This window comes from Rhea pennata, chromosome 8, assembly GCF_028389875.1.
Source record: "Rhea pennata isolate bPtePen1 chromosome 8, bPtePen1.pri, whole genome shotgun sequence".
NCBI lineage: Eukaryota > Metazoa > Chordata > Aves > Rheiformes > Rheidae > Rhea > Rhea pennata.
In genome coordinates, this window is record NC_084670.1 from 34,982,893 (window position 1) to 35,008,560 (window position 25,668).

A 25,668-nucleotide genomic window follows, 5' to 3' on the forward strand; every position below is an offset into this window, starting at 1 on the left:
CAGTCTCTGAAAGCAGTATTTTCCTTCTACTTAATAAAATTCAAGAGCCAGTTTGCTTCACTTTCTCAGAGGTGAAAGAAATAGCATAAAAACATGCTCAGAGAAAAATTCCATATAGTTCAGTAATTGGCTCAAGAAATTAGCAGACTCACTGTGCTGATACTTTATCACCATGTAGTTGCTGTTGCTCAGAGATATTCATCAGTGGGTAGGGGACTGACAGTCACGATCTGCATTGACCTTGGCACAATATAGACTAATGTCCCTGCAAGCCCTGGCATTTGCAAGCCTAGAACTTAGCCTATATATTTAAAACATACTTTCCAGTATTTGCATTTGCAAATTAACCTCTTTGGATGAGAAAAATATTCCATGTGTTGTCTTTCAAAACACAAAAGCACAGAACGAAGTGGGCGTATGGAAATTAACCTAGACACATAACCCATCTGTGGCCATTTAGCTCTAAGACTCCCGTACAATGGTTCAAAAATGGCATTCAGAAATTAGAAATTAATGTTGTGTGCATTTTAAGAATATCTTCAGGAATTATTTAAATAAGAAATGCAAATAGCCATCGTTGGCATAGCGGAATTAGCATAATGCTGTAACAAATGTAACTAAATATAAACATCTATTGGAGAAGTAAATAACTTTTGTTATACATAACAATACATATTCATTTGATTTACTTAGTGCTATTTTCTGCCTCAGTTATTGAGAAGTGGCTTTCCTGTATCAACATCTTCATAATCATGAAAAGATCACACACACACCTTGATGCTTTGAATTTCCGTCTGTAGACCTGGTTGTGATAGGAAAGCACAACAATCCAAGCAATTCCCATCACTTCCTGTCAGCCAGTAGGCAAGGGTAATGAAAGGACGACACTCAAAGGAAGCTAAATCGAAGATTCACCCACAGTTTCATTTTTAGAGCCCTATATGCGCATACATACGGGTATCTTTGGCCTTTGAACTTCTCAGAAGTTTCTGATTAGGCAGAATACCTGAGTTACAATAGCTATGGCTCAAGATAGCAAAAATGTCTGAAGCTATTTTATGTCATTGTTATGCAAAGTAGCTCAGCACTGGTGGAAGTTTTATTCATGTGTGGATCACAGAATGCACTACTAGGGTTTCATCAAGTCATTTTGCCAAACTTAAGCAGATGTTGGTGGAAGTGCACAGCCTGAGAAGGTATATAAGTTAATGCTAGGCCAGATGCAGTATCGTTTCTCTGGTTTGACCGAATAACAGAGCTTTTTTTTTCTACACATACCATCTGTTTTAGGAAGATTTGAGATTTTTCGTCATTGAGCAGACAGAAAGGGAAAGAAATATTTTATGTAAATATATATACAGACACATATATAAATATGTGCACATATATATATTCTCCTCATCATCCACAGTACTAAAAGCTGACAATTTAAATATCTTTGGAGAGTTTGCAAGTCCAATGGCAAATTTTTAAGTTCCTTTCTCACGTCAGTAACTTTGATTTGGATTCTCCGTCTCTTATTTGCAAGTAAGTTTGCATCTTATCTTGCAAGAAATGTCATAGAGAAAATAGGTCATATCTTCATTTGATGTAAGCAATCATAAATTCCTCAGATTTCATTGAGATCCACCAGTTTCTACAAGCTGAGAATTTCTCCCATCATTTATACAGGCACAGTAACATACTGCTCAGGAAGAATATTAATGAGGGAAAGAAAATCTGACCCTCTTCATCCAGCGTAGTAAAGCTGCAAATATCAAACACGACTGCAGAACTGTAGTGTGTGGAAAGGAAAATGATAACAAATTGGGATTAAGTTCAATTTCCATTAAGATTGCCTGTGGTGAAGACAAAACTACCTTTTCTTCTTTTGGCTCTCAAAGCCTGCAACATTGTCGAGGAAATACTTCCTGACCCAGAGAGAAGACTCTGATGATGCACTGGTAATGAGCACATTGAACAATGATGACTGACAACAGCAGCAAAATAAATGCATCCCAAACGTTTGAGATTACTGGTTGGACAATTGCTGTCTACTTGCTCGAATTTCATTACAAGCCCTAGCAAACTCCTGAAAATTCTCTTACTCAAAATCGGTGCTGTGTTACTTGTACACTGCACTGTCTTCTTGCAAAGTGCCAGAGTCAGGCTTACATTGCTAAAATGCAGGAACAAGGGCCTATCATTTAACCATACTATGTTTGCCAGCTATTTTATTAACTAAGATGTTATATTAAATAATAGATTTGTTATTAACTATATTAGTTAATGTGTTTGTTAGAAATTTCCTCATCACCAGGTTTGCTAAGCAGCCTTGTCATCTATATTTAAGAATTGCATTAAAACAAAGGCTTTTATAGTAGAGTCTTGAAATTTTCATCCACTTACAGTCAGCAGCAATGCCTTAAGCTTCACAATAATTTCCAGTTCTGCAGCACACACTGCAGCACATGGCTTGCTGTACGTCATTATGGTTTATGGAAGCTGATTATCTTGTATGTTATTTCAAAATCTGGATTTTCATTACGTCATGCAGTAGGCAAAAAAGAGAGAAGACACAAATACAAATGCAGAAAAAAGGAAAATAAGTAATATTGTGCATTGCCTTTCATTCAGAGGAGACCTTGGCTTTTTGGGACTGCTAGTTGAAAGCCTACAGAGAATTTAGAAATACATTTCATAGCATCATAAAATAATTTAGGTTGGAAGGGACTTCTGGAGGTCACCTAGTCCAATGCCCAGCTCAAAGCAGGTCTAATTAGATCAGGTTGCAGAGTCATGTTCAGCTGAGTCCTGAACACTCATCCTCGAGGAGTGGGGAAATTCTCTTCACCTTTTAACGATGGTCCAGACCTACTCAACTTCCTCATTTGTGCATAAAGCGAAACTCAGGTTTGGCACTGCAGGCAGTCAACACAGAATTGCATGGACCTGTGCATGGTCAAGCACATTCCTCAGTGAACCCATTGCTCAGCACTGCCTCGTGCTGTGCAACTGCTTGATTGCACAGTGTCTTTCTATCCAGCAACCTGAATGTGCTTACTATGGACATATTTGACTTTGCTTACAGTTACTAGCGGGCAAAACTTTGGTAAGAAGTAGAAGTAACAAGAAATGCTGTTTTCCATGCTATCTTGTAGCAACATGAAAAATCGTGCAACTTCCCTAAGTTTGCATTTTAGAATGCCCTTGAGGAGAATATTTTTCTGTTTCTGAATAAAGACTTGGGAACATTTTACAGATAACCATGTGCAAGTGTTCCCTTTATGGTCAAAAAGGGATATTCATGAAAGCCAAATGGCCACAGAGGTACACAAATCTTACCGCAAGGTCATTCATTTGCCAAGCTTTCCTTTATGCCCATGAATACAGATGGTCGGGGATTCATTAAATAAAAGAATTATACACACTCAGTTTTGCTCTTCTGCTTTTAAGAAACTACATAAGCAATACAGTTTTCAGATGAAAACTAGCTGCAATTAAAGAAAAAGTATGAATCCATTACTGAAAGAAAAAATCTAATTACAGGTTAATAAGGTGGGAACAAGTCATCTCTGGGAACTCCCATTCAGCTTAGCCTGAAAATGAAAACTAACAAAAGCCTACAGAAAAGTATAGGGATATCAGCGATCCCATGAAAGCATTCTTAGATATTACTAATTCCCTGTAATTAATCTAACCAATCCATTTTTTTCAAAGATACTCAGCAGTGGAAGGCAGAAGGTATACCTGAACTCTTGTGTAAAAATTGAGGGTAGGGACTTGAATCTTAAATTGAAACTCACCAAAGTCGTTATGAAAACTCCTCTTGCTTCATTAAGTTTTGACAGAGCCAAGAAGCCAGTGCTGTCTCCCTATAAGCGGGAAATTTTTGCAAATGATTGGCACCTATCACATTTTAGGGCTTTAGTGAGGTGATATTAAGAGGGATGAAGGAAGGGTACAGTACCCCCATTTCCCTCCAGCAAATCTCAGGCTCAGAGAGATTTTTAATGTTTAAAATAGAATTTTCTGATGTCTTCAAAAGAACTAGCCTTACGTTTTTGTTTTCAGTCAGGGTCTTACTTCATAAATGGTATTGAGTTGATAGCCCTTTTGTGGTCCCTGTGATACTGGTGTCTAACACTTGTAAAAGAGCAGTGAGAGTTGTGCTAGACCATTTCCCTTGAATTTCATCCAATTCCAGCTCTGAAATGGGTTTCAGAATATGGATTTTAGCACTGAAAGGTATGTTAGATAATAATTAACAAATAATTATTGTTAATTCTCATTCATAAAATGAATGAGATTTGTACTATAATCCTTGCAATGGGATCTATGTTGGAGCCAAATCTTTAAACATTATGTTTAATAATTTAATAAATATTTTCTTTCTCTCTTACAATAAGGTTTACTGTTCAGCTGTGCTGAGTGCTGCACACACAAGAAAAGGTACTGTCACTGTTGCAAAAAAGTGGACTTTTTTCTATGGACGAAACATATTGAGCAATTAGAGAAATTCTGTGAATTTTTTTCCAAATTGCTGGTGAGTACATGCAAGTTGTGCTTAAAATTTTCATAGTCATGGATTTGCAGTAGGAGTGTTATTTCCCCAATAAAGACAAGAAATTAATGTATTGTTATTTTAAATAACTCCAGTATCACAGAAATTCCAACTGCTTCTAGACTGGTCTTCTCCTTAAGGGAGTTGCTGTGAGCCACTTCAGTTGTTACAGAACTCAGATATTGGCCAAAAGAGCAAAGGAAGGCTGTCATTTCCTTAATATGTAGTTAGAATTCAGTTATGAAATGTATTAAATAAAATCATTCCTCAGGTGAATAAAGGCTTTTGACAAGATTGTCCTGCTGGAAGGATACTCAGTCACTAGAATTATCTTTAATATAATCGCTCACCAAGGGATAAAACTGCATTTCTAAAATGTCAGTTCATTTTGTGGTGCCTAGATGGGCAATCGCATGCTCTAATTATCTTTCAGTCCAAGCAATTCATGCTCTCTCTTGAACATCAGGCCTCTCCACTGGATTTCTCCAATCTGTTTTGTAACTGGATCCCAATTATACACCAGGTTACTCTTTCCAAATCTATCTGCAGGGTTTGGGAAATGTAGCTGCCATTAAGTTGATAGGAATCATGTGGCAAAGCCTCACCAGGCCATTTCTGAACTTCTGGTCCCACTGGTTAACTGGGGGCTAACCCTGAAAAAAAAAGAGGGGTGACAATATTGAAAATTCCCAGTAGTCAGAGTAATTTAAGTATGGCTCCTGCTTGAAAAGATTTCCCAGGAATAATCGTTACTGCTTTTGTTACTTCCTTTGTGGTGCTGTGCTAGACCCACAGAGAAGGATCATCCGTACTAGGAATTCCTGCAGAGCGGTGAGGTTCCTCAACCCTTTCTACCCGTAAAATTGTTTGGGCAGAACCAAGAAAGCAAAGTTTATCATCAGCAGGAAAAAGGAATGTGAAGTATATAGACAAAATCTACGTGTGGCTTATAAGGTCCAGGCCTGGGAGAGGAGCTTGGCTTAGCTGCTTGGAGAATAGAACCTGGGGACACCACGGCTTTACAGGGAAATCAGTTGTGACTAGTGCTGTCGCTTCAGTCATAGACAATATTTCCATGTGTTAAGCCTACCTCCCAAGGTAGCTGATAGTAGGAAGTGCGTCCCATATTTCTTGATAAGGTTTTCTGTGATCTGCTGAAGCGTTGGGCGGCGTCCTAGGAGCCTTATGTTACGGAAGAATTCAGGAGCAAGCGGCAGTGGTGAGCCAAGGAAATTTCTTCTCTCAACAGCAAGGTTGTTTACTTTCCAGCGGCCAAACTCTCTGCAAAGCAAAGCAATTCTCATTCAGAGATATGTCATTCAGACAAGTGCCTTAATTTGCAAACTACACTATTCCCCTGACTAACTGGGGGCAATGTATTACAAGGAGCCTTGACAGTGATACTCCATCATGCGCTGTATGCCTAGGACAAGCAACAAGTGTTATGTATTAGAAGTGAAGGGAATACTCTGTAACAAAGTAGTTGCCTGGAAAAAAATAAATAAATATAAAATAAGCCACTTAAGGTGCTGCTATTCCTATTGTCTCTATTTAGCCTCTGATGTGAATATAGCCCTAGAAGAACCAGATTTGCTGTGCCCTGAAAGTAAATTAGTAATTACACAAACTTTTGGAACAAATGCAACAGATATTTGCATTAATTTCTTGTAAGGCAAATTTTGAAAATCTTTTAAGAAATAGACTGTGTTGCTTGCTTATTTTGTGATAAGCCACTTAGGTACCTAGCTGCCTCACTTGGACAATTTAGAGATACATGATCATGCCCGAGTCCTTATTTCCAAAGTTTTCTGTACTTCTGGCTCCCTTTTGAACAGCTATACAGAGAGTGGATCTGATTCCTACAGGCAGATGACTTTTTTCTACTGTATGAGGGACATAAATGAATTCAAAGACGTGTCCCCTTCCCCTCTCCAAAATAAATCAATGACAGCAAGGAAAGCAAACAAGTCAATTACACAGTAATAAACACATCTTTTATTCATTTACTTGCCAATTAAGATAGCAGATAGAGTTATTAGCAGAAGGACTCATTGTCCTCAAAATCTAGTTGAGACATTCCTTTTGCTGCTCAGCATCTGCAGTAACTTTGCTTTTGCAAAGCACTGTGAGCACTGGGAAATTAAGTCCAAGGCAACCTGTGGACCTGTTTAGCTACTGCTTTGTGGAGTTATTTGTAAAGCTATGTCAATTAAGATTTGCCCTCAGATAAAACTATAGGAAAGTAAATAGATTAGAGAACTTGAAAGATCCTATTGAAGGTCCCAGCTAAATATAGTACAGCATTCACTTACAGAATTAACACAAAAGACAAAAATCAAGGATGCAGCAAGCAAATAACACTTGAGAAATAGCTGAAGCAAGGCAGTTTTTTTTCAATAATTTTAAGTCCAAATTCATGAGGAGAACCTAATTGAATAAATTTGCTCTTCTACTTTCCAGGGTTCTCCTGATTCTCTGGCATTTCCAAATCTTCTTGTCCCCATGCTATCCTAGAGTTATGGAGGATAACTTGGTGCTGGTCTTACAAACTGCCTTCCCTCTCAGATGTTGCAGGTGATGTCTCTTCTCAGAAAAAAAAATGCAAGAATTATAGTAAAAAAAGGGTTTGTGTTACTTCTCTGTTAGTTAATGCAATTTGCCGGTCAAGAGCACGGAACCAACTAGATCCCCAAAGTTTCTTAAGGTTGCTGCACATCCTTGGTGTTCCTGAACTGATCTTTGGAAATTGCTATTTCATGGAAATTGCTGATCTTTTAAACTTATTTGTCAATTTTTAAGGACTTTGTCTAAAAATATTTGCTTTCCTTTTAAGAAACTATAAAAGTAGTAACCTTTTCCTTCAAAATCTATTAGGAATACTAAACATTAGTGGAGAGATTAGTAAAATGAAAGAAATATTTTTCCTTTGTGAAATGAGAAAAAGTATTGGTTAGGCACAATAACCAAATTAATATAGGCACTTAATACAGTGAATTTCTCAGTGCCGTCCTTTCTGCAACTGTAATTTTAAAATAAATGAAAGAGAAATAAGATTTTTTTTTTTTGATATACATTCTGTGCTTTCTTGGTATATTTGAGTTTTTATTTTCGTTTAAATACATAAGAAAATATACCTTGATTACAGTACCTGACCAGATCACCAATATAAAGTCACTTGAGTGGTAAAATAAGAAAGCAAATTCTATAATGTAGAAGATTTGTATAAAATATATTCTATACCTTGATGGACTCTTTTCTTCTATGCTTGCTATGTGACTAATTGTCCATATAAAGCTGAGGTTCAAACAGAAGGATAATAATAGAAAAGTTGAAATTCTGATAAAAGCTAATTTTCTACAGACTTCGTTAGATTTTTATTGTCAGAGCTCTTTAGGACAGAGGAGTCCACCGTGACCCATTCATCTTTTTGATGCAGCCAGGACAATAGCACCAAATGGCTCTTTCATCTATGCCAGCCAGTTTGGGACTGAAGAAGAAACTGCCTCTGAAAAAAATATCTCAGCTTGATTTAAAAACTGAAGAATTCACAGCATTTCTCAGTAATCTCCTGAAGTATTTAACTGCTTTCTGTGTTAACAGAGTGCATTGTAATTTCAGTTTGAGCATTGCTGACCTTGGTTTCCAGTTCTTGTAACTTTTCATGCACATCTCAGGTAGATTAAAAGTTCTTCTAAATATTAGCTAATTTCTGTGTAAATAATTACAATCTTTGAGTGAGCCACCCCTTAACCTTAGAGTAATTAAACTGATTGCCTTCTTTTATGTTTCTTTGTGAACCGTGGTTTCAGATCATAAGACATTCCAATAATTCTTCTCCAAGAGATAGCCGATAACTTTTTTGAAGTGTAACACTGGAAATTGTGGCCTCTGTCCTTAATACCAAATTAAGCTCCTCGCATTGTGTTAGAAGTTCTCTATTTACTGAAAACTGAGTTATTCTGTCATAATAAGAAATGTCTTTGGTTTAATTAATCAAACCTGAGTTAGAGGACCCTTCTGCCCCAGCTTTTGTGACAGAAAGAGCATTGTGCCATATTTTATGCTCTTTTAGAGAAGCGAAGTAGGATAATGCTTTTAGGAAAATCTCAGGGTGTTCTTTTCTGATTTGGAGCATGCAAATGGAAATAATTAATAGCACAGCAAGTAATCATCCTTTGAAGTTCATTGCTATGGAAAAATGATGGCATGGAATATGGGAGCTGAATTTTTAAAAAAAAGATTACACAATTTTGCAAGTGACAGGATGAGCCAAAGCTTTTAAAAGCCTCAATAATCGACTCTCCTCTTTTCCTTCCTTTTTTCACATGTTTTGGAGCATTGAGAGATTAAGTCCTAAAGCCTCTGGGAGAGATGAGGAGAAGTTTCATTTCTGCAGGCAAAAGAGGGATACAAGGCTATACAAAGTAGGCTGCACAGCTACAAGGAGAGCTGATATCCAGCTGTGGACAAGCAAGAAGTAACTAGCAGCTTCTCCAGCAGGAAATTTGAGGAAAGAGGTCCAATATTGGAAATGAGACAGGCAGGTAACAACAAACCATGAAAGCAGAGAAGCCTGAGCTGGAGCTCAGGGCTGAGTATTTTCTTTTCACTATTTCTAGCAGATTGAATGAGGAGTCTTTTGCCAGCACTTCCTGGATACTTGAAAGGCATTCGTAACTGCTGTCTTGAAATTATAACTAATTTCTCTTTTTAAAAAATGTTACAGTAAAATCATATCTTTATGTTCCTTTTATATGTCTTTTATATATTATATATAAATTTTATATATTATGTCTTATGTATATTGCATATCTTCATATACATAGATCTATAATACATGCATATTTATCTATATGTACATATATGTATCTATGTATACATATATATATTGTGTGTATATATATATATAAAAACAAATTCCATTTTTTCTCTTGATATCACCTTGTAAACAATAGTATATTTTTTCCTCTTCCATTCTCCCCTCTCTCATCACACAGTGAAGCCAAACCTTTATTTACTTATCTGTTTCTCTCGCAGCCATTCTCATATAAATGCGCTAGCCCTCCAAACGACTATTTTTGTACTGAACGTGCATTATTCTCCTTTGGAAATCATGCTCCTGTCTATTGCCAATGGCAGCCTATCAGGTCTGACAGAGTTAATGATTTTAGCTTGGAAAATACGGCAATCCAAAGTCACTGGAGAACCATTCATCAGGAGAACGCCTCCCACAAAACAGCATAGCGTCAGAACTGGCTGCTGGTCAAGAAAACCAATTACACCCTAAATACAAACACTGGAGGTACTAGAAGCTTATTCTTTCCTCCTCTTCTTCTCCTGTTCAAGAGCCAGGACCAGCAGCTGTTACAGTGCTATCAAGAAGCTAAGATTTAGTAGCAGGTGGTGCCCTCTACACTGCCCATGTATTTCAAGGCGAAACAATGTGTTAGTCACTGGAGAGAGTTTCTCGGTGCTCATGGCCAAGGCTATTGTTGAGAAGGATGGTGACTTTGAGTTCCTGAGTCTGTAGGAGAGAGAGGAGACATGAATGGCGCCTGTAATGGGACTTCATTACTATCATAAGTAGTGCTAGGGGCCATGGGCAGCGCTCCCTCCATCCTCCTACATAATAGAAGCATAGACTGGTATGTCCTACCAAAACCCTATTTCCTGGCCGGTTAGTTAACAGAAGAAGAACCTGGCAGCCCTGTAGTGCAAATTACAGACGGCTGCACGGTACACGTGCCACAGCCTCTCTGCCTGCTGAGTGGGGTCTCCTGCCATTTGTTGCAGTCGGACAAGGTTCAGTGGACAGATGATCAGTCAAGGAGTTGGGGAGGGGTAAAGAAAAGTATAATTTAAACCACAGCTTTTATTTCAGGGCTATTTTGCTCATCATTCCCTACTATTTCCTATTTGCTTTGTTATATTCTGACATTCAGAGTGATGCTCAATCTAGGAATAATTTTATTACATATGGCACTTCTTTGTAAACTACCGCGGACACATTTTTCGCTTGAAAGGAGCTTAAATTACATGAGGATCTGAAAGTAATTCCAAAAAAGAAGGGTTTCCAATTCCTCTTTTAGATTTCAAGCCATTACTTTTTTTCTAATATAGAAATTTTACATTTTCTTCTACCACTGCTTTCATTTCAATACATCTTAAATCATATGGTATGGCAAAGTATAGGAAAAGTTCTATATAAAACATCCGATGGAAGCAAATTAAAAAAAAAAAAAAAACAGAATTAGCCATTCTACTTACTGTGTTTTGAAGATTTGAAATATGAATATAATCTCTGCCATCACAGATGATTAAGCCAGAGCCTACTATGAGGTTTACACTGACTGTGACGGACTTCTGCATGAACACTATAGTCTTCCCTAAGGTCAGGCACACACACAGAGGGTCTCAGACATAGGCAAGGGAGGAATGCTTCAATGAATAGGAAGGAAAAAGAGTAGGATGAAGATTTTATGATAAAAAAAAAAAAGCCTATGTAAAGCTCACATTTACAAGATTTTTTTTGTTAGAGTCCTCCTTTATAAATTAGATCCACTTTAACGGATTGGCAGGCTGACAATTTATAATAACATAATATCACTCCAGTCCTGTGTTTCTCATATTGCTGTAATATTGGATGCCAAAAAAGTTATAATTTCAGTGCTCAGCCTAATTTTTCTGAGGACACAGAAATACATCATTATTTCAGGTAAGTTGCCTTCAAGTTACATTTTGCATCAGATAAAGTTCTAGCATATAGCACAAATGAACAAGGTGAATATATGCTTTATTTAGTCAACAGTCCCACAAAAGTGGATTAGGAAAACTTACTGGAATTAGCAACATTAGGTCTCATTATTAGCGACTTGGGTGTTCATAAAATGGCATTAATGCCACTAAGCATAAATGTTAATAAACAGTGGTGTGTATGTAATTTGGAAGGTATGCTTAGGGAACTAATTTCATGGCAATTTTAATACCAGAAAACTCTGTTCCATTTACTTCTTTTAATGTCTTCTACATGACACTGCTCCACTTTTGGCTGATGGAAAGATGAATGCTTAAAATGGCTGAAATGACAGTGGGATTTTGAAGCCAAAGTTCCCCAAGCAGCTGCAAGTTAATCTGTTGGCAGAAGAACTCAATGCAAGAATTTATGGTGTTTTCCACTGCCTATTTTCCTTAAATGCCCAAGGCTTTCTCAAGGATTGAGCCCATATAAGGTCTTGAATAAGGTCAAGATGATACAAAATGAGAGGACACCTACTTTAAGCGTGGGAAGAAAAAAGTCAACCAAACATCAGGCTAATTCCACTCTCCAGGAAGAGAGAAACCTGGCTTAGCGTGAAAGGTACCTACGCTTTTTAGCTCCAGTGGCATCTTGTTCCTACAGATATTATAAAAGAAGCAGCAAAAACCTTGCAGCTACCAGCAGTGCTCCAACCGTAACACATAAGTGTGCAAAATACTTGCTAGCAGAGAACACTGAAAAATTCACTTTTAAGATGGAGCTTCTCCTAGTTATGGATAGAAGCAAACACAGCTAACATCCAAGGTCACATTATTCATAAGTTGTTGAGTGAAAAAAATCCTCTTTAAGAATACAACCCATTGAAATTTCTGTGTTCATTAGAACCACTTAAATGATGGAAAAACTACCACAACCTTTGGTAAATGTCCATAAAAGCTAGGTTTTAGTATGCAAGGTGAGGGAGAAGGGAATTGGGAAATGAGAAGGGAGTTAGAAAGCATTTTCTGTTGAAATACTTGGAGAATTCAATCTGTTTGACTAAGAAAGACAAGGTCAAACAGAGACTGAGTAGCCTTCTGAAAATATTTACCTAGGTACAGAAACACAATAATAGATGAAAACATTGCAATATGGCCAATATAACAATTTTGATTAATTGGAAACAAAATCTCGACCTGCTAATATAGAATATATCATATGTAGGTCTCTAAAAATTAGACGACTCTAAAAAAGTCGTCTCACTTATCCAGACTTGGTGGTGAAAAGTAACATTTCAAGATGTCAAAACCCTAGTTTTAAACACATTTCGCACTGATGGAATCAAAAGTATTTCTTTCATTAACCCAACCACCACGGTCGTCTGGCATTTTCCAAAACTCAAAACAGAAATAATTTTGAATGCATGTACATTTTCCATATTATTGCTGATATTTATACTAGTTCTCACTCTCATAATGAAGCATCACTATCATCAGGAGTTCTTTTTATCTTAATATAGCATTCCTTTGAAATATCCTAGTAACATTTTTCCCTTTGTAAGTCTTTTCATCTTATCAATTTCCTTGCATTTGAAATTCTACTTCCAGAACTAGAATTCATTAATATTGGCTTCACTATGTTCTTGAATTATGCTTATGAAATTTATAGAAATGTATGAATTAATTTTAATAAAAATTGTATAAATTATATACCTACAATATATTAAAATGTCTTTCCTTTTTTTGACTACTTTCATTCAGAGTCAATCAGATGACTTTCCCAGTCACTGTGACATAAATGATTTGGAAATTCTTAGCTGTTTTGAGCACTGGAGCACTTACTACAAGAAAGAAAGATTTTGTGCATGTCTGATAGGAATTTAATATCTATAACATAAATAAGTGCCTAAAATTCCTCCTCTGATGAAATCCATGAGGGATTTTCTTTCCTCTATACACTTGTGTAGCTTTGTGTTTGTCTTTTACCTACAATTTCTGACGTGCTTCCAGCACTCTTGTGACTTAATCTTCATTGCTTCAGAAGAAGCTCTATCACCCAAGCAATATAGAGCAACAGTATGAAGAAATACAGCTTACTCGTAGTATACTGCAAATTACAAAAAAATTGCAAGAGGAAGTGGTATATAAATGTTTCCGATGCCAAAATGTTCTAAAAACTAGGCTGAAAGTAACCATCTAATAGTGAGTCATGTTTTGGAGTCGCAAGTAGCTGTCCATCCAATTAATTACAAAATGTCCAGGTCACCTTTCATTATAGCTAGTCTATACCTTCATGCTTTCCTGTGAGAAGTTCAATATTGATTTCATGCTTTGGCACATGTCCAAAAGGGATAACAAGGCTGTTCATTTTCCCCTTGGATAGTATCAAGAGAGATTATAATGTTTTGTACCTCTGTTTCTCAGACTAATCCAAGCTTCCCACAGTCTTGGCAAGCTCAAAACATTCTCATTTCCCTGCTGACATCTGCCCATAGGAGTTGCTTATTCTCCAGGCTGATCATTTACACTTACAAAAGGTCTTCATTCCAACAGATTTGCAAAAATTATGGGTTTGCCTAGACTTGTAGAAGACTAATGAAATCGGAAAATTTTCATCAAATTTGAATTTGGTATTTGCATTTCTTTCCATTTATTTTCAACTACACTATCTAGAATTCAATGTAATAAAAAAGTATGAATTTGAATTTTGTGCTGATAATATAAAAATTATTTTCCTTGCTTTCCACAGTGAGCAGATCGTCTTTACTCTGCTTACTCGAACATTTTCAAAGCAAGTATCTTATTTATAGCTAAAACACTAGCTAGCCATTAAAATGGTGAAGTCTGTCCTGGAGGAGTGATTTTTGACACAGTAAGAAGAAGAGTGATGAGAAAGAAAAGCAGAAGGGTAGCTTTATAGTCTTTTTAATCTAGTGTTAGGAGCCATGGTCCTGTTCCTGTAGTTGTTCCTGTGCCTGAACACAACCTAATCACTCTGGAAGTTCATACGAAAAATAGAACTCAAAAGAAATCTCCAGAGATCTCCCTGAGGAGAGTATTTACGGATTTGACTGGACGTACTACTGCTACAAAATCAACAAGAAAATCAGATTCTTCTCCCTTCTGTTTTTGCTCTGATTAAAATAAAAGGAATGGAACTAGATTTCTTGTAGAGATAAGGAAAAAAGTTGAATACGTGAGAATGTTTTAGTGTGTGAAACAACATAAGCAAAAATAATATTTTGAAGATAGAATCAGCATCAAAAATCTGTTGGAGAAAATAAAGCATAATGGAGGGTTCATTGATTAAAGTTGATGGACACTCCCCAATGAATCATGGGGGAAACACAAACTGCTCAAATTCATCATCAATATGTGATACAATTCATAGCCTCAAAGTATTTGAAATGTCTTCTTTTATTTCTATTTTTAGCATTTGTGTTTCAGAACTACAAAATCAATCTGTTGTACTGGCTAAGAGAGGCACAGAGCTAAAAACATACTCTGTGGGTAATAATTTAAAGCTGAAAGTGATTTTTATTCACATAATTTTCCGTTAGGAAAACTGAAGCTTGGTTAGAATTAAAGTTCATCTATACAGAGCGTCGTGAGGAGACATGACCTCATTCTGTCCCATATTCGGAGCAGACCAAAAAGCTTTATAGCCAAGTGAGTGCAGCAGAGAACATAAGCTCTTAAATCCTTTCAAATTTTTTATTCTATTTTTTTGTTTTTCTGGAATATTGCTGCTGATTACTATTAGCTTAGGCTAGGTGCCACGCAGAGATCAAACTCCTGTCTGCACAAACCAAAGGCTGATGTTGCTCCTGCCTGCACAAAGTGGGGAAAAGAAACCTTAAATGACTGGCCTGAAGGCAAAGAACGATTGGATAGCAGAGGCATCAAATTCTCAAACTAAGACTGATCCAAAGCCTTATCTACTAGGCTACACATAATATCCAGAACTGCTGTTTCCAGTAAGAATGCTATATAAACTTAAACAACCTTCTACAGAGTAGAAGCTTATTTGGCTCATTTTCTATACCATTTGTTAGTATATCCTGCCAGATAAGATACTTTCTGTTTTGCATCAACGTCATTCTTGCAGAATACATCTGAGAAGTACTATTTATAGCACTGATAGATAACATCATTACTTAACCTCTACTTGCACTTATAAAGGCAATTTTTTCTACCAGCACAATTAGTTGTATTAATTCCCAAATAAATTTGGAATTTTGGAATTGTGCTTTATTAAAAATGGTTCTGGTGTTATTCTTTTCACTTTCTGTAGTTTTCAAGAGTCTGAGACTTTGCTAAAACAAGATAGTTCACTTTGCGATGCATCTTACAGTATAAATGTCGGAGAAATTATACGGAACTAAAACTGTTCTGAAGCCCGACTACATTAAAAATGCTGAATGAGATGGTTAATCTCTCTATAGAGTCTATATGCGAGTTTTTAAAAATTGATATCAGATCATTGCTACTGTAAATGTATATTTATTGAGAATACATTTTTGTTTACTGTAAAATATATGTGGGGCTGCATCCACTTCATTATCCTGCACAGCACCTTCGTTAAGTGGATCTGAGAGAGAAAAGTATAAGCGATGGTGAAAATTTTCAAATAATATATTAGCACCAGTGGGAGATAAAGCATTGTTTATATGTGATATAATGAACACACTTAGCCTAAATTTTGTTTATAATACCATGAAAACTGTCCCTGATTAAGAAGGAAGGAGACTTTGAGAGACTTTGTGCATCCAGCAGTGACGGAGACAAGAACTGCAGAAGGACATCTTTCACAGTGACCAGAAGTGATGCATGGCATATTCTCACAAGTGTTTAACTCTACCCAGGCTTACTCTACCTCTGTACTAAGCTGGCTGATCCAAAGCCTGCTCTGAATGGCTTGCACTAACAGTGTCTTTCATTAGCAGCAGCATGGCAACTGTGCTTAGGACCCCACTGCTGGAGCTGCTGCACTACATCATGTAAGGTAGCAGGGGCTTGTGTGAAAGCTTTCATATTTTCCTAGTAACGTGCCTTAGAAGGACACAGAATGCCATGTGGCTGTATGGATCAAGAAATACATCCAAGATTAACTGGCTATTCAAGCCATACGTCTGACAGATGTGATGGTGGTTTTGTCCAACTTCTCTGTGTCAGGAGCAACGCTGGGCAATTAGGGGAGATTCTGTTTTGGCCACACCAAAGTTAACCTTAGCTATTTATATCTTGGCCAGAATGATTTCCATCCTATTGTCGAGCATGCCAGTTTTGCAATCCTGCTACGAAAAAATATCAGTGCACCTTCATGGTATGTGCTGTTTCTCATAAACCCAGAGACTACAGTGTGTTAAATATATTCCAGTATTTTATATATAATAAATATGCATTGCATAAAGTGATAGAGGTGAGAGGATAAATTAAGTAATCTATGTTGTTATTATGAACGATGCCAGTGCATTGCTGCAGATCTATAGAGGCCCATGATGGCTTATAAAATCTTGCCCATCTAGACTGCCAGCTTGAATACAATTCAATGTGGCAACAAATTAGCACTTTTACCATCTGATGGTTGTATCGTGGCCAACATGAAGGGAACTCCAGCTCCAGTTTCTAGGACAAATATATATCTCTCTCAAACATGTTATAAATGAGTGCTAATCAGAATATTCATAAGCACTCCCAGTGAAAACAATACGGTAAAATAGATGGTACTAGGGTTTGATCTCATTGTCTCAAAAAGTGTAAGCACTGAAAAAAAGATAGCGTGGTCCAAGATCCCTTTCTCACCAAACTAAATGTTAACTGATGCTTGTGCATTGAGCTGGTTTGAACAAAGCTGTTCTGTAGCACATATCACTGCCTTAGCACAAAACTATATACTGTCATCAACATTCATAGATACATTCATCTTTTCTCAGTTAGAACTGCTGTATGCTGCAAGGTTGACATTTCTCTTTTGATTTTCTGGCAAGAGTTCAAACCTTGTGTCATGAGAGCAATACCAATGCATAGAGAGATAGAACTATCCTCTTGATTACTCCTACTTTTTGCTCATCTTGAGCCTGACAGTTCCGTGCAGAGATGAGATTTATTACCCTTGCCACAGGGTCACCTTGCAGTGGTGCGTAATTCTTTCTGACCTGTGGGAATCATAGACATCCACGTCCAGGGGTGGCCGCTAGCAAAAGTGGTCCCACCTCATTGAAACCAAGTTAGGAAAAAGTAGAAAAGTAGGTTAAAAAAAAAGAACACAGGGTTTCCTCAGATACACTCCTGGAAGTTAGAAAAGATTTGCTGCAGGGAACCCATAAAGTGTTCCCTCTTTGAGGACAGTCTAAACCTGTCTTCATGAAGACTCCTCACTGAGATTTTATCCCTCCTGCTGAGTTAGAGCTGCAGGAAGGTGCACACTGTGAGATGCACCATATCACCATAACCCACCTAGAAGTCTTTTCCAGCCCACCTCCATAGGTCTTTTTTTCCCCCAAGGAAATCAAGGCACAGGAAGACTGTGGACATCTTAGTTTGAACATGGTCAAAAACAAAGCATGGCCTTGATGAGGAGAATTAGGATGCACACTGGAGTCCTCCACTTCAGAAATAGTCATGAATCCTCAAATACTTTCACGAGAAGCCTGACCCAGCAACACTTGCACAAACAGCAACAAACACTTTCTTCACCTCTTTAACCTGAGTGAGATTGCAAAATTCACTGCCAAATGGAGACTATTTAAATGCTAATTGTAACAGCAGGTGATTTCATTCCCTCTCTTTATTTTAGTTTCAAGGAAAAATCAAAGAAGTGCAGCAGTATGAGACTTTTTTTAATAAAATGCTTGAATTAGTTTGTTGTAACTCTTGTTTTTATGCAGTGTTGCATCATCATGTAAAAATCGATACAATTACTGAAATTGAAGGAAATTACAGTAAAAGAACTTCCACATCCTTGCCTCAATGTTGTATTGCTTTTCTAAACCTATGAAAAGTCAAAAATGCAAAAGCTGAAACTACTTAAAATGATTATAAATCAAACACTTTTCACATACATAGTAATTTTTAATCTGTTCTCTCTCTAGTTAATAGGCTGGTGTACTTTGGCTTGTGTGAGAAAAATATATATCATAAAACTTAAGAAACATGCAAATTTTGGTTTTGTAGAGGAACTTTTGTAGCATTCTGTAAATATAAATGGCACTTTTATGACACACATAAAGAGAAAAGATTTTTGCAAAGAATAATTTATGACCTAACTGCAGGCTCCCGTGATCTTCTCCATTGCTGCTGCAGCTCTGTAGCCCCAGTAATCACCACAAAGTGCAAAAACTATGCGCTGTGAATCAGCCAGGAGTCTTTCATACTGCAATTTCATCTCTTAGTATCCACCTACTTCCAGAACAACTCATGAAGTTTTTTTGTATCTTTCCTTGGGAAGAGTGATTTACAGTGGCTTATTTGAACGTAGAAGTAGGACATAAATCCCTTTCAAGGAGTATATTATTGGTGGTACAGAAAGGGATCACCTGAGGGAGTCTACAGATATTACCCGGTCCTTTTTAAATTTTTTATTATTGAGTAGGATGTTGGAAAGTATATCCATAAAACACGCAGATGACACTAAACTGAGGGTTTTGGCAAGTGTTTCTCAAGGAAAAGAAATCAAAATCGTATTGAGAAACCAGAGAGATGGTGGAAAATTCAAAGGATGGAATTTGATTAAAAAAAAAAAAAAAAAAAGAGCAAGGTAACAATCAAACAACAAAAATCTGCTTGGCATTTCACTGCCAACATGGTAAACTCTTACTTACAATAAGAATATTTTACTTATAAGAGCAAAATAGCTCTTTCACTTTCCAGAGTGCTGGTAAGTTCTCAGCTAGAATACTACATTCAAAGAAAGATAGTAAAAGCATAAAAAGAAAAATCCGTTTAAATCTTTTTGACATGGAGATAAAGAAAAATGAAAGAAATATTTTCTTCTTAGGAAAAGTTGGAAATTTGTTTTTATTATTTTTTTCAAAGAAGCCATGCTTCTAGAGGACATGATAAATGTTTTCTAATATAAGAAGCTTATTCAGAAAGGGGTGGTGAAAAGTGGGGAAGAAAGAAGCTTTATCTGTGGCAAAGAATGCTGAACAGGAGATCCCTCTGAGACCTATTTTTTTTGTGTGTGTGTGATTACAGCACTGCAAATCTGAATAGAACTACCATGCTGATTAATGATGCCATGTAACTTCCGGTACTCCCCTTCTGCTGGTATCCATCTACTCTCTCTTGCTTCCTACTTAGAGTTCAAGCATTTTGTAGGCCCTTTCTCACACCCTCCAAGATGAGGGAGTCTTGGTCTGTTGAAGGTTCCCAATACACGAAGTAATAATAGCGGTAATTATTGCACTATCCCTGCACAATAGTTCCTGAACAGAGTGTAGAAACATTATCGCTGAAGGAAAATAAAGAACCATCAGCAAAAGAATTGAGTTTAATTACATTTTGTGCAGGGTAAGGATTTGCTACAAGTCGATATTAGAGGCTGAAATAAATGAAATCTTAATGTGCTAATTATAATTATTATATTTTATAAAGGATTAATCACACAGTGAACGTTGCAGGATGCATGCAGTACTATTCTGGAGTGCCAGAGTGAAACTGTAGTCTAGAGCTGTGCAGTCATGAATATTATTTTCTAACAAAAATAAGTTAAATGTACAGTATTTGCTAGCTATGCTAGTGTTTCAGTAGAGTCATTATGCTTATGTAAAATGGTTTGCTTCAGGGATACACAAAATATTTCAAGATTATTTTTTCTTAAGACTAACAGTTCCTTAAGACTAACAGTTCCATGAACCTAAAACTTTTTGACTCAGAGACGTCACTAAAGACCTCATTTTAATTACACTCAAGTTGAGGCCTAGTGGGGTAAAAAATATATTTTCTATAAATTTTAGTTTTCTATTAAGATTTGAGGGCTATTTTTAGATAATCGATGTGTTATGTTTTATCTTAAATATGGGCAGAGAGAAGAAAAATAAATAAATTCCTACACATAGGATTAGTCAGAAAGAAAAATTGCCACTGATCTCTGAAATCAAGCAATTGTGTCTTTCTTAAAGTCATAGAGAGAGGAAACATTGGTTCTGTCTACAACAAAAGGGATGTATGTTGTCTTTCACATGTATGACCTTACAAAAATAGCTAGTTGCCTCTGTGTGATTTGAGCAAAATTTCACGAAAGGAAGTTTATTTGCAGAGGTGTTTTTCTCCTTTAGCTCTTACTTGGGTCAAGTTGTTACCTCACCTAAATGCATTTATGCTTCAGTGATTGGTAACAGTAGTGCAAAGTACTCATTCCGTATACATCAAAATTCTTGAAAAAAAAATAAGAGTTACAAAGATTATTAAGATTTCAGATGAATAGTCTAAAAACAGTTGGTTCTTTAGAAGCTGATATTCCTACTGGGAAGGAAAACAGGAAGACATTTTTTTTTCAAAGCAGAGGAGCTTTATTTATTGGGAAACTCCATTTCCCAAGTTTCCACAGACCAGCTGTCAGTCTTTAATAATCTACAGCTGTGGCCATATCCTGCCCTTTCAGTCCCATAGTCAGTAATTCAGATGTGCCTGTAACGTGGAGGTGACGGCTGGAGGCAGGGTGACAAACAGCTCTTCCTGTGAAGACATTGGCATCATTGAAACGTGTGGGCAAGCACAGCAAAAACGGGAGTGTGGATAAGCTATAGCAAAACATGAGCAAAGGGTATAGTCCTACCCCTCCCCTGCTTTTACTAGCATGGTAGTTTCAGGTTGTTCGGGGTGGCTGTGATAATAACAGTTCCCTACAGGGATTGCCATCACACTAGAAATGGAGTAGATTGATGTTTCAGAAAACTTTTACTAACTGGCTTTTACACGCTGGCTGTGGAAGCTGAAATGCAGAAGCTCTGCGGACGTGCTAAAGTTCACAAGAACGTTCTGCTTCGGAACTTTCTTGACAAAAAGTTGAGGAAGTAAATTGAAACTGCGTTTTTAAGATTCCTAAACCAAGTACTTGAAACCAGAATATCATCTTCATCTTAAACTCACCGAGAACCAAAATAATCTTCTACTATTCTTGCCCACCCAACAGCTCTGGGATTTAAATGGTTTTAGTGGGCTATGCATGGCATTGAAAACTGCTTTTCAACATAAGAGATCCTATCCCATTTTCACAGGTGACTAGGCGTACTCTTTATAGCTCAATTATTATATCCTTACATCTTTGTGTAATAGCAAAACAAATATTTTCATTTTTCCACCAGGTATTCTGGGACACAAAAAACCTGCCTGACTACTGAGTGTGCCCCTGATATGACTCTTGAGAAGGAGCTTTAGGCATTTTGAGAACTAAGCATATCTTATTTCAGCTATTACTATAGTAAATTGGCACATTTTTAAACATAGAACCTAGCTTCATGAAGCCTCAGCTTACCTGCAGGAAAAATTATAGAGCTTGAGAAACTTATTCCTTATAGATGAGAAGCATAATAATTCTATTTCTAAAATATTATTTAAGGCACCATTTTGTGCCACCGTCTGTAATCATAAATGTCTATGCTGGGAATATAATTAATGCTTTTCTTTAATACAAGAAGAGTAGGATTTTAGAAGGAGCTGCTCAGGGAGAACATAACCCGGTGAACGGTGACTGGGAATGTTAGCAGAGGAACCAGCTTGCCTGTTACTGCTTCCATCCCTTTGTTCTCTGGAATTCAAGATAGCAAGAATATACATAGGACAAATTTGGGGTGGCCATTATATTTCTCCTCTTTTCAGCCAGTCATTGTACTGCTTTATTAAATCAACCAGTAGTGCATGGGTAGAAATCCCACACTCTTCCCCTCAACTATTCTGCAACATATGCTTTTGTGCTGTGGGGATGATGAAGCATAAGGTGACCAAAGGCTTCTGTCTAGGGATGGGCAAGGAGAGGGCTAGTGCTTTTGCTTGGATTAGAAAGAAGCCACAGCTGCCTATAGAGTGAACCTGTTGAGGAAAGCCTGGCTGGAACCAAGTGGGAGGAATTAGAAAAGCATGTTAAGAGGGATATGCCTGGGAGAAGGCTGATTTTAAGTGGCCCTGTATTTCTGGAGGGTGAGGGGAGCAAGGAGGCAAAGGAAGAAGGGAAGAACAAGTAAGGATGCTTTGCAAATCATTTAAGCTGCCTCTTCCAAGATGACATTGCTTCTGCAAAAATTATTTGAAAAAAAAAATGTTTAGGTCTTTGTAAGATAGTTTGTGGGAAGGTCTTATGTTCACTCTTTTGCTTTTAAAGGGCTTCATCACACTTCTATTCGGTGGCTGAGCTTCAATAACCCTAGGCAACTGTTGCTGCTCCTAACAACCATAGCTTGTTTATTCTCCTTGAAACGTGCAAGATGCAGTTATCTGCGCTTCTGTACAGATGTACACAGACCTAAGAGCTATACTCGCTCTCCCAAGGAGAAAAGAATATGGACTTTAAGATATTTTTTTCTTACCAAGCTAACTGCTATTGTATCACAGGATGATCTAAACACTATTTTTATAACTATTAAAAATGTTAATAGTCAAAGTAGACAAGATTCAGATATATTTGGAGTTACAGTCAAATAGGCCACATCACTTAGACGAGCCTTGAACACCATCGGGAAGGTGAAAATGAGACTGGGTAGATGGCTCTGTTAGTTTTAATATCTTTGCACCAAGCTGTCAGTCATACCGCTGACAGCAGCCAAGTATATTATTCAGAGCATCAGAGCAGAGATTAAAGGGTGTGCTTGATTTTGTTATATTTTTACAATTGCATACTCCATCATGTTGAACTGTATCTGTCATAGTTAAATCCTCACTAACAAAAATGGATCTTTCAAGCAGATGACGCTAGAGAGACGGGGTGAGGAGACAGCAGTCTAACCTTTCGTCAACTGGAGTACTTTCCATCTCTACCTACCCTTCACTGAAATTGGTCTTCTACCTAAATGCATGTCAATCTGAGCGTAACTGCTTGGTGCTTTGTGCATGCTGGCCACATGTTCCATATCTAAACCTACCATACCTCTGCTGGCAGAGGGTTTATAGACAAGATAAGAAGAAAATTTGGGCATGGGTTTTAGGGGCCTCTGCAATAACTTCAGCTTCTTTTTCTATATAGGGCACACACAAACACCAGCAACGGCAGAAACAAGCAGCACACTTCAGACCAAACTCACTTTCACATGGGGACCACCTCTTTCCTTAATCAAGCTAACTCAAAGAATAGAGCAATTCTATTGAAATGACCCACTTCTCCCCGCTGGACATCCTCGGCATTTAAAATGTGCCACACCATAACAAAGATGGAAACAGTGGATTTTTGAGGAATTCTTGTCAAACTTTGCTAGTGGAAAGGGAGCTAAGTTTAATGATTAAATTTAAAGGTAGAATAATTTTAATTTAAGGTGGAATCTGTAATTTCAGTACCTGCTTCACTAAGCAGTGAATATGCTAAGTATCTGTAATTCTCTTTCTCCTTTCCCTCTCCCACTTGGCCACTAACTTAATTGTTTAAAGAAGATCAAAAATAGGTATAAAAAATCGCAAATGTTCATCTTCCTTTGTATCTCTACCTGGAATTTTCCAGTAATTTGAATATCTAACTTCTCCCTGAGGCATCTTTACAAGGATGAGCCTTCAAAATACATTGAATGATTGCTCAGATAACACAGCAATCTTCTAAATACAATTCTGGAGACACACCTAATGAAGTGAATAAAGATCAATGTGAAGAAGTTCAGAAGTGGCTGGGGACTAAGAAATGAATAGCGTTTGTTCTGCACCTGCTGTAGGTATGCAAATTTGCCGTGGGCCACTTGAGGCCTCCTAACATTGGGAGGTGTCCTCACTAATGAGGTGGAAGTTGTTTATCCCAACATCAAAGACAAGCAACTCTCTCGGCTTATCCAGTGCCTAATAAAAATATTTTGGGAGATTCATGTTATGTGAACTTGTTTGGGGCTTTAGGACTTCAGATCCGCTGATATTGTTAAGTGAGGTTGTGATATCACACAAAGTTACCCACTACTGATGAAATGGCAGAAGTTGAAATGTTTTAGAACTGCATGGAAATCAGTCATTAAAGAAGAATGAATTTGTGAGTGCTTTTAATTTGCAATAGATAAAAAAAAATAAATACAAATACATATTTATTTATAAGAGATACATGAGGCATAAACTATCCATAATATAGATGCGTTAATTGCAGATAATAAAGCCATTAGTGAGCTATGAAGAAGATGCTACTAACTAAAAAAAAAAAAAAAAAAAAAAAAAAAAAGGCCAGAAAAGTGGACAATCTCATAGTTTAGAACATCTGATTGGCTTATTTAGAGGTCTTAGCAGGGGAAAAGCAGTCACAGTTCTGACAAATTATTTTTTACACCAAGCCCTAGGATTAAAGAAGCAAATGATAAAATGAACACTAAGTTTTATGATGATTTACTCTATTGGAACTCATTATAAAGCCCAGTGAAGCAGATGAAGAGATATTCACAAAATAAATACATGAGCCACAAAGAATTTTAAACATTATTTTCACTCAGACAGTCTTAAAACTGAATCAAAACTATATTTGAGTAAATTATTAACAAGAAAAAATGTCTAATCAATTTGAACTCCTCATTCAACATTCTCAGCATGTCCATTAGCAGATTATTTTTCATAGCATGTTCAATGTTTGAATGTACTGAAAATATTTCCCTTGCATTTCGTGCTGGGGATATTTCATTGTATGTATTTGCTGCAGTAGTCAGAGTGCCAGTAAGTTATGACTGTGACATGAATCACGTTGTTCTTCTTCCTTGATTGGATTAACATAACTGATAAGCAAGCAGATATATAGCTTATCTGAATTCACATGAGATGCTGATCTATCAATTTTAAAATGCATTACTATGGTTTTTGGGAGAAAATAACTTAAATTGAAATATTTTTTCCCAAATTGTAAAAAAAAAAAAAAAAAAAAAAAAAAAAAAATGTGGGGGAGGCACCAGTGCTTACATGGAACAGATATGCAGATAGAAAATATAATTATTCTCTCCTAAAAAAAAGAAAGTTACAGGATCTGAAATGCTGTCAGGAGACGATATCCAAAAAAGCCATCCCATTAAAAGCTATGAATCTGAAAGCTAGCTTATGTCTTTGAGATCAAATTGTTCATATAGAATTGGATCAATATAAAGTTACCAAGGCTAGACATCCAGATGGTGTTGATTTCAGCCAACTAAAATTAGCTGCATGGGTTTTGGCTCAGCCATCTATTCACATTGAGCTATGTGAATTTCTGGAGAACTGGAGAACAGCCAAAACTGTACCCCATTCGTTAC

At 36.9% G+C, this 25,668-nt stretch overlaps 1 protein-coding gene across 2 annotated transcripts in view; it reads right to left on the bottom strand.

Moving 5' to 3' along the window:
• The window catches only part of BRINP3 (BMP/retinoic acid inducible neural specific 3), a 201,518-nt gene that overhangs the window by 81,482 nt on the left and 94,368 nt on the right, over positions 1-25,668 (bottom strand). Inside the window, exon 3 of one of the 2 annotated variants that reach the window (XM_062581502.1) lies at positions 5,634-5,824. The exons of the other annotated variant lie outside the window; for it this stretch is intronic. Within the exon in view, the coding sequence (XP_062437486.1) occupies positions 5,634-5,824 (191 nt within the window). The remainder of the gene's footprint in view (positions 1-5,633; positions 5,825-25,668) is intronic. 2 annotated transcript variants of the gene reach the window in all.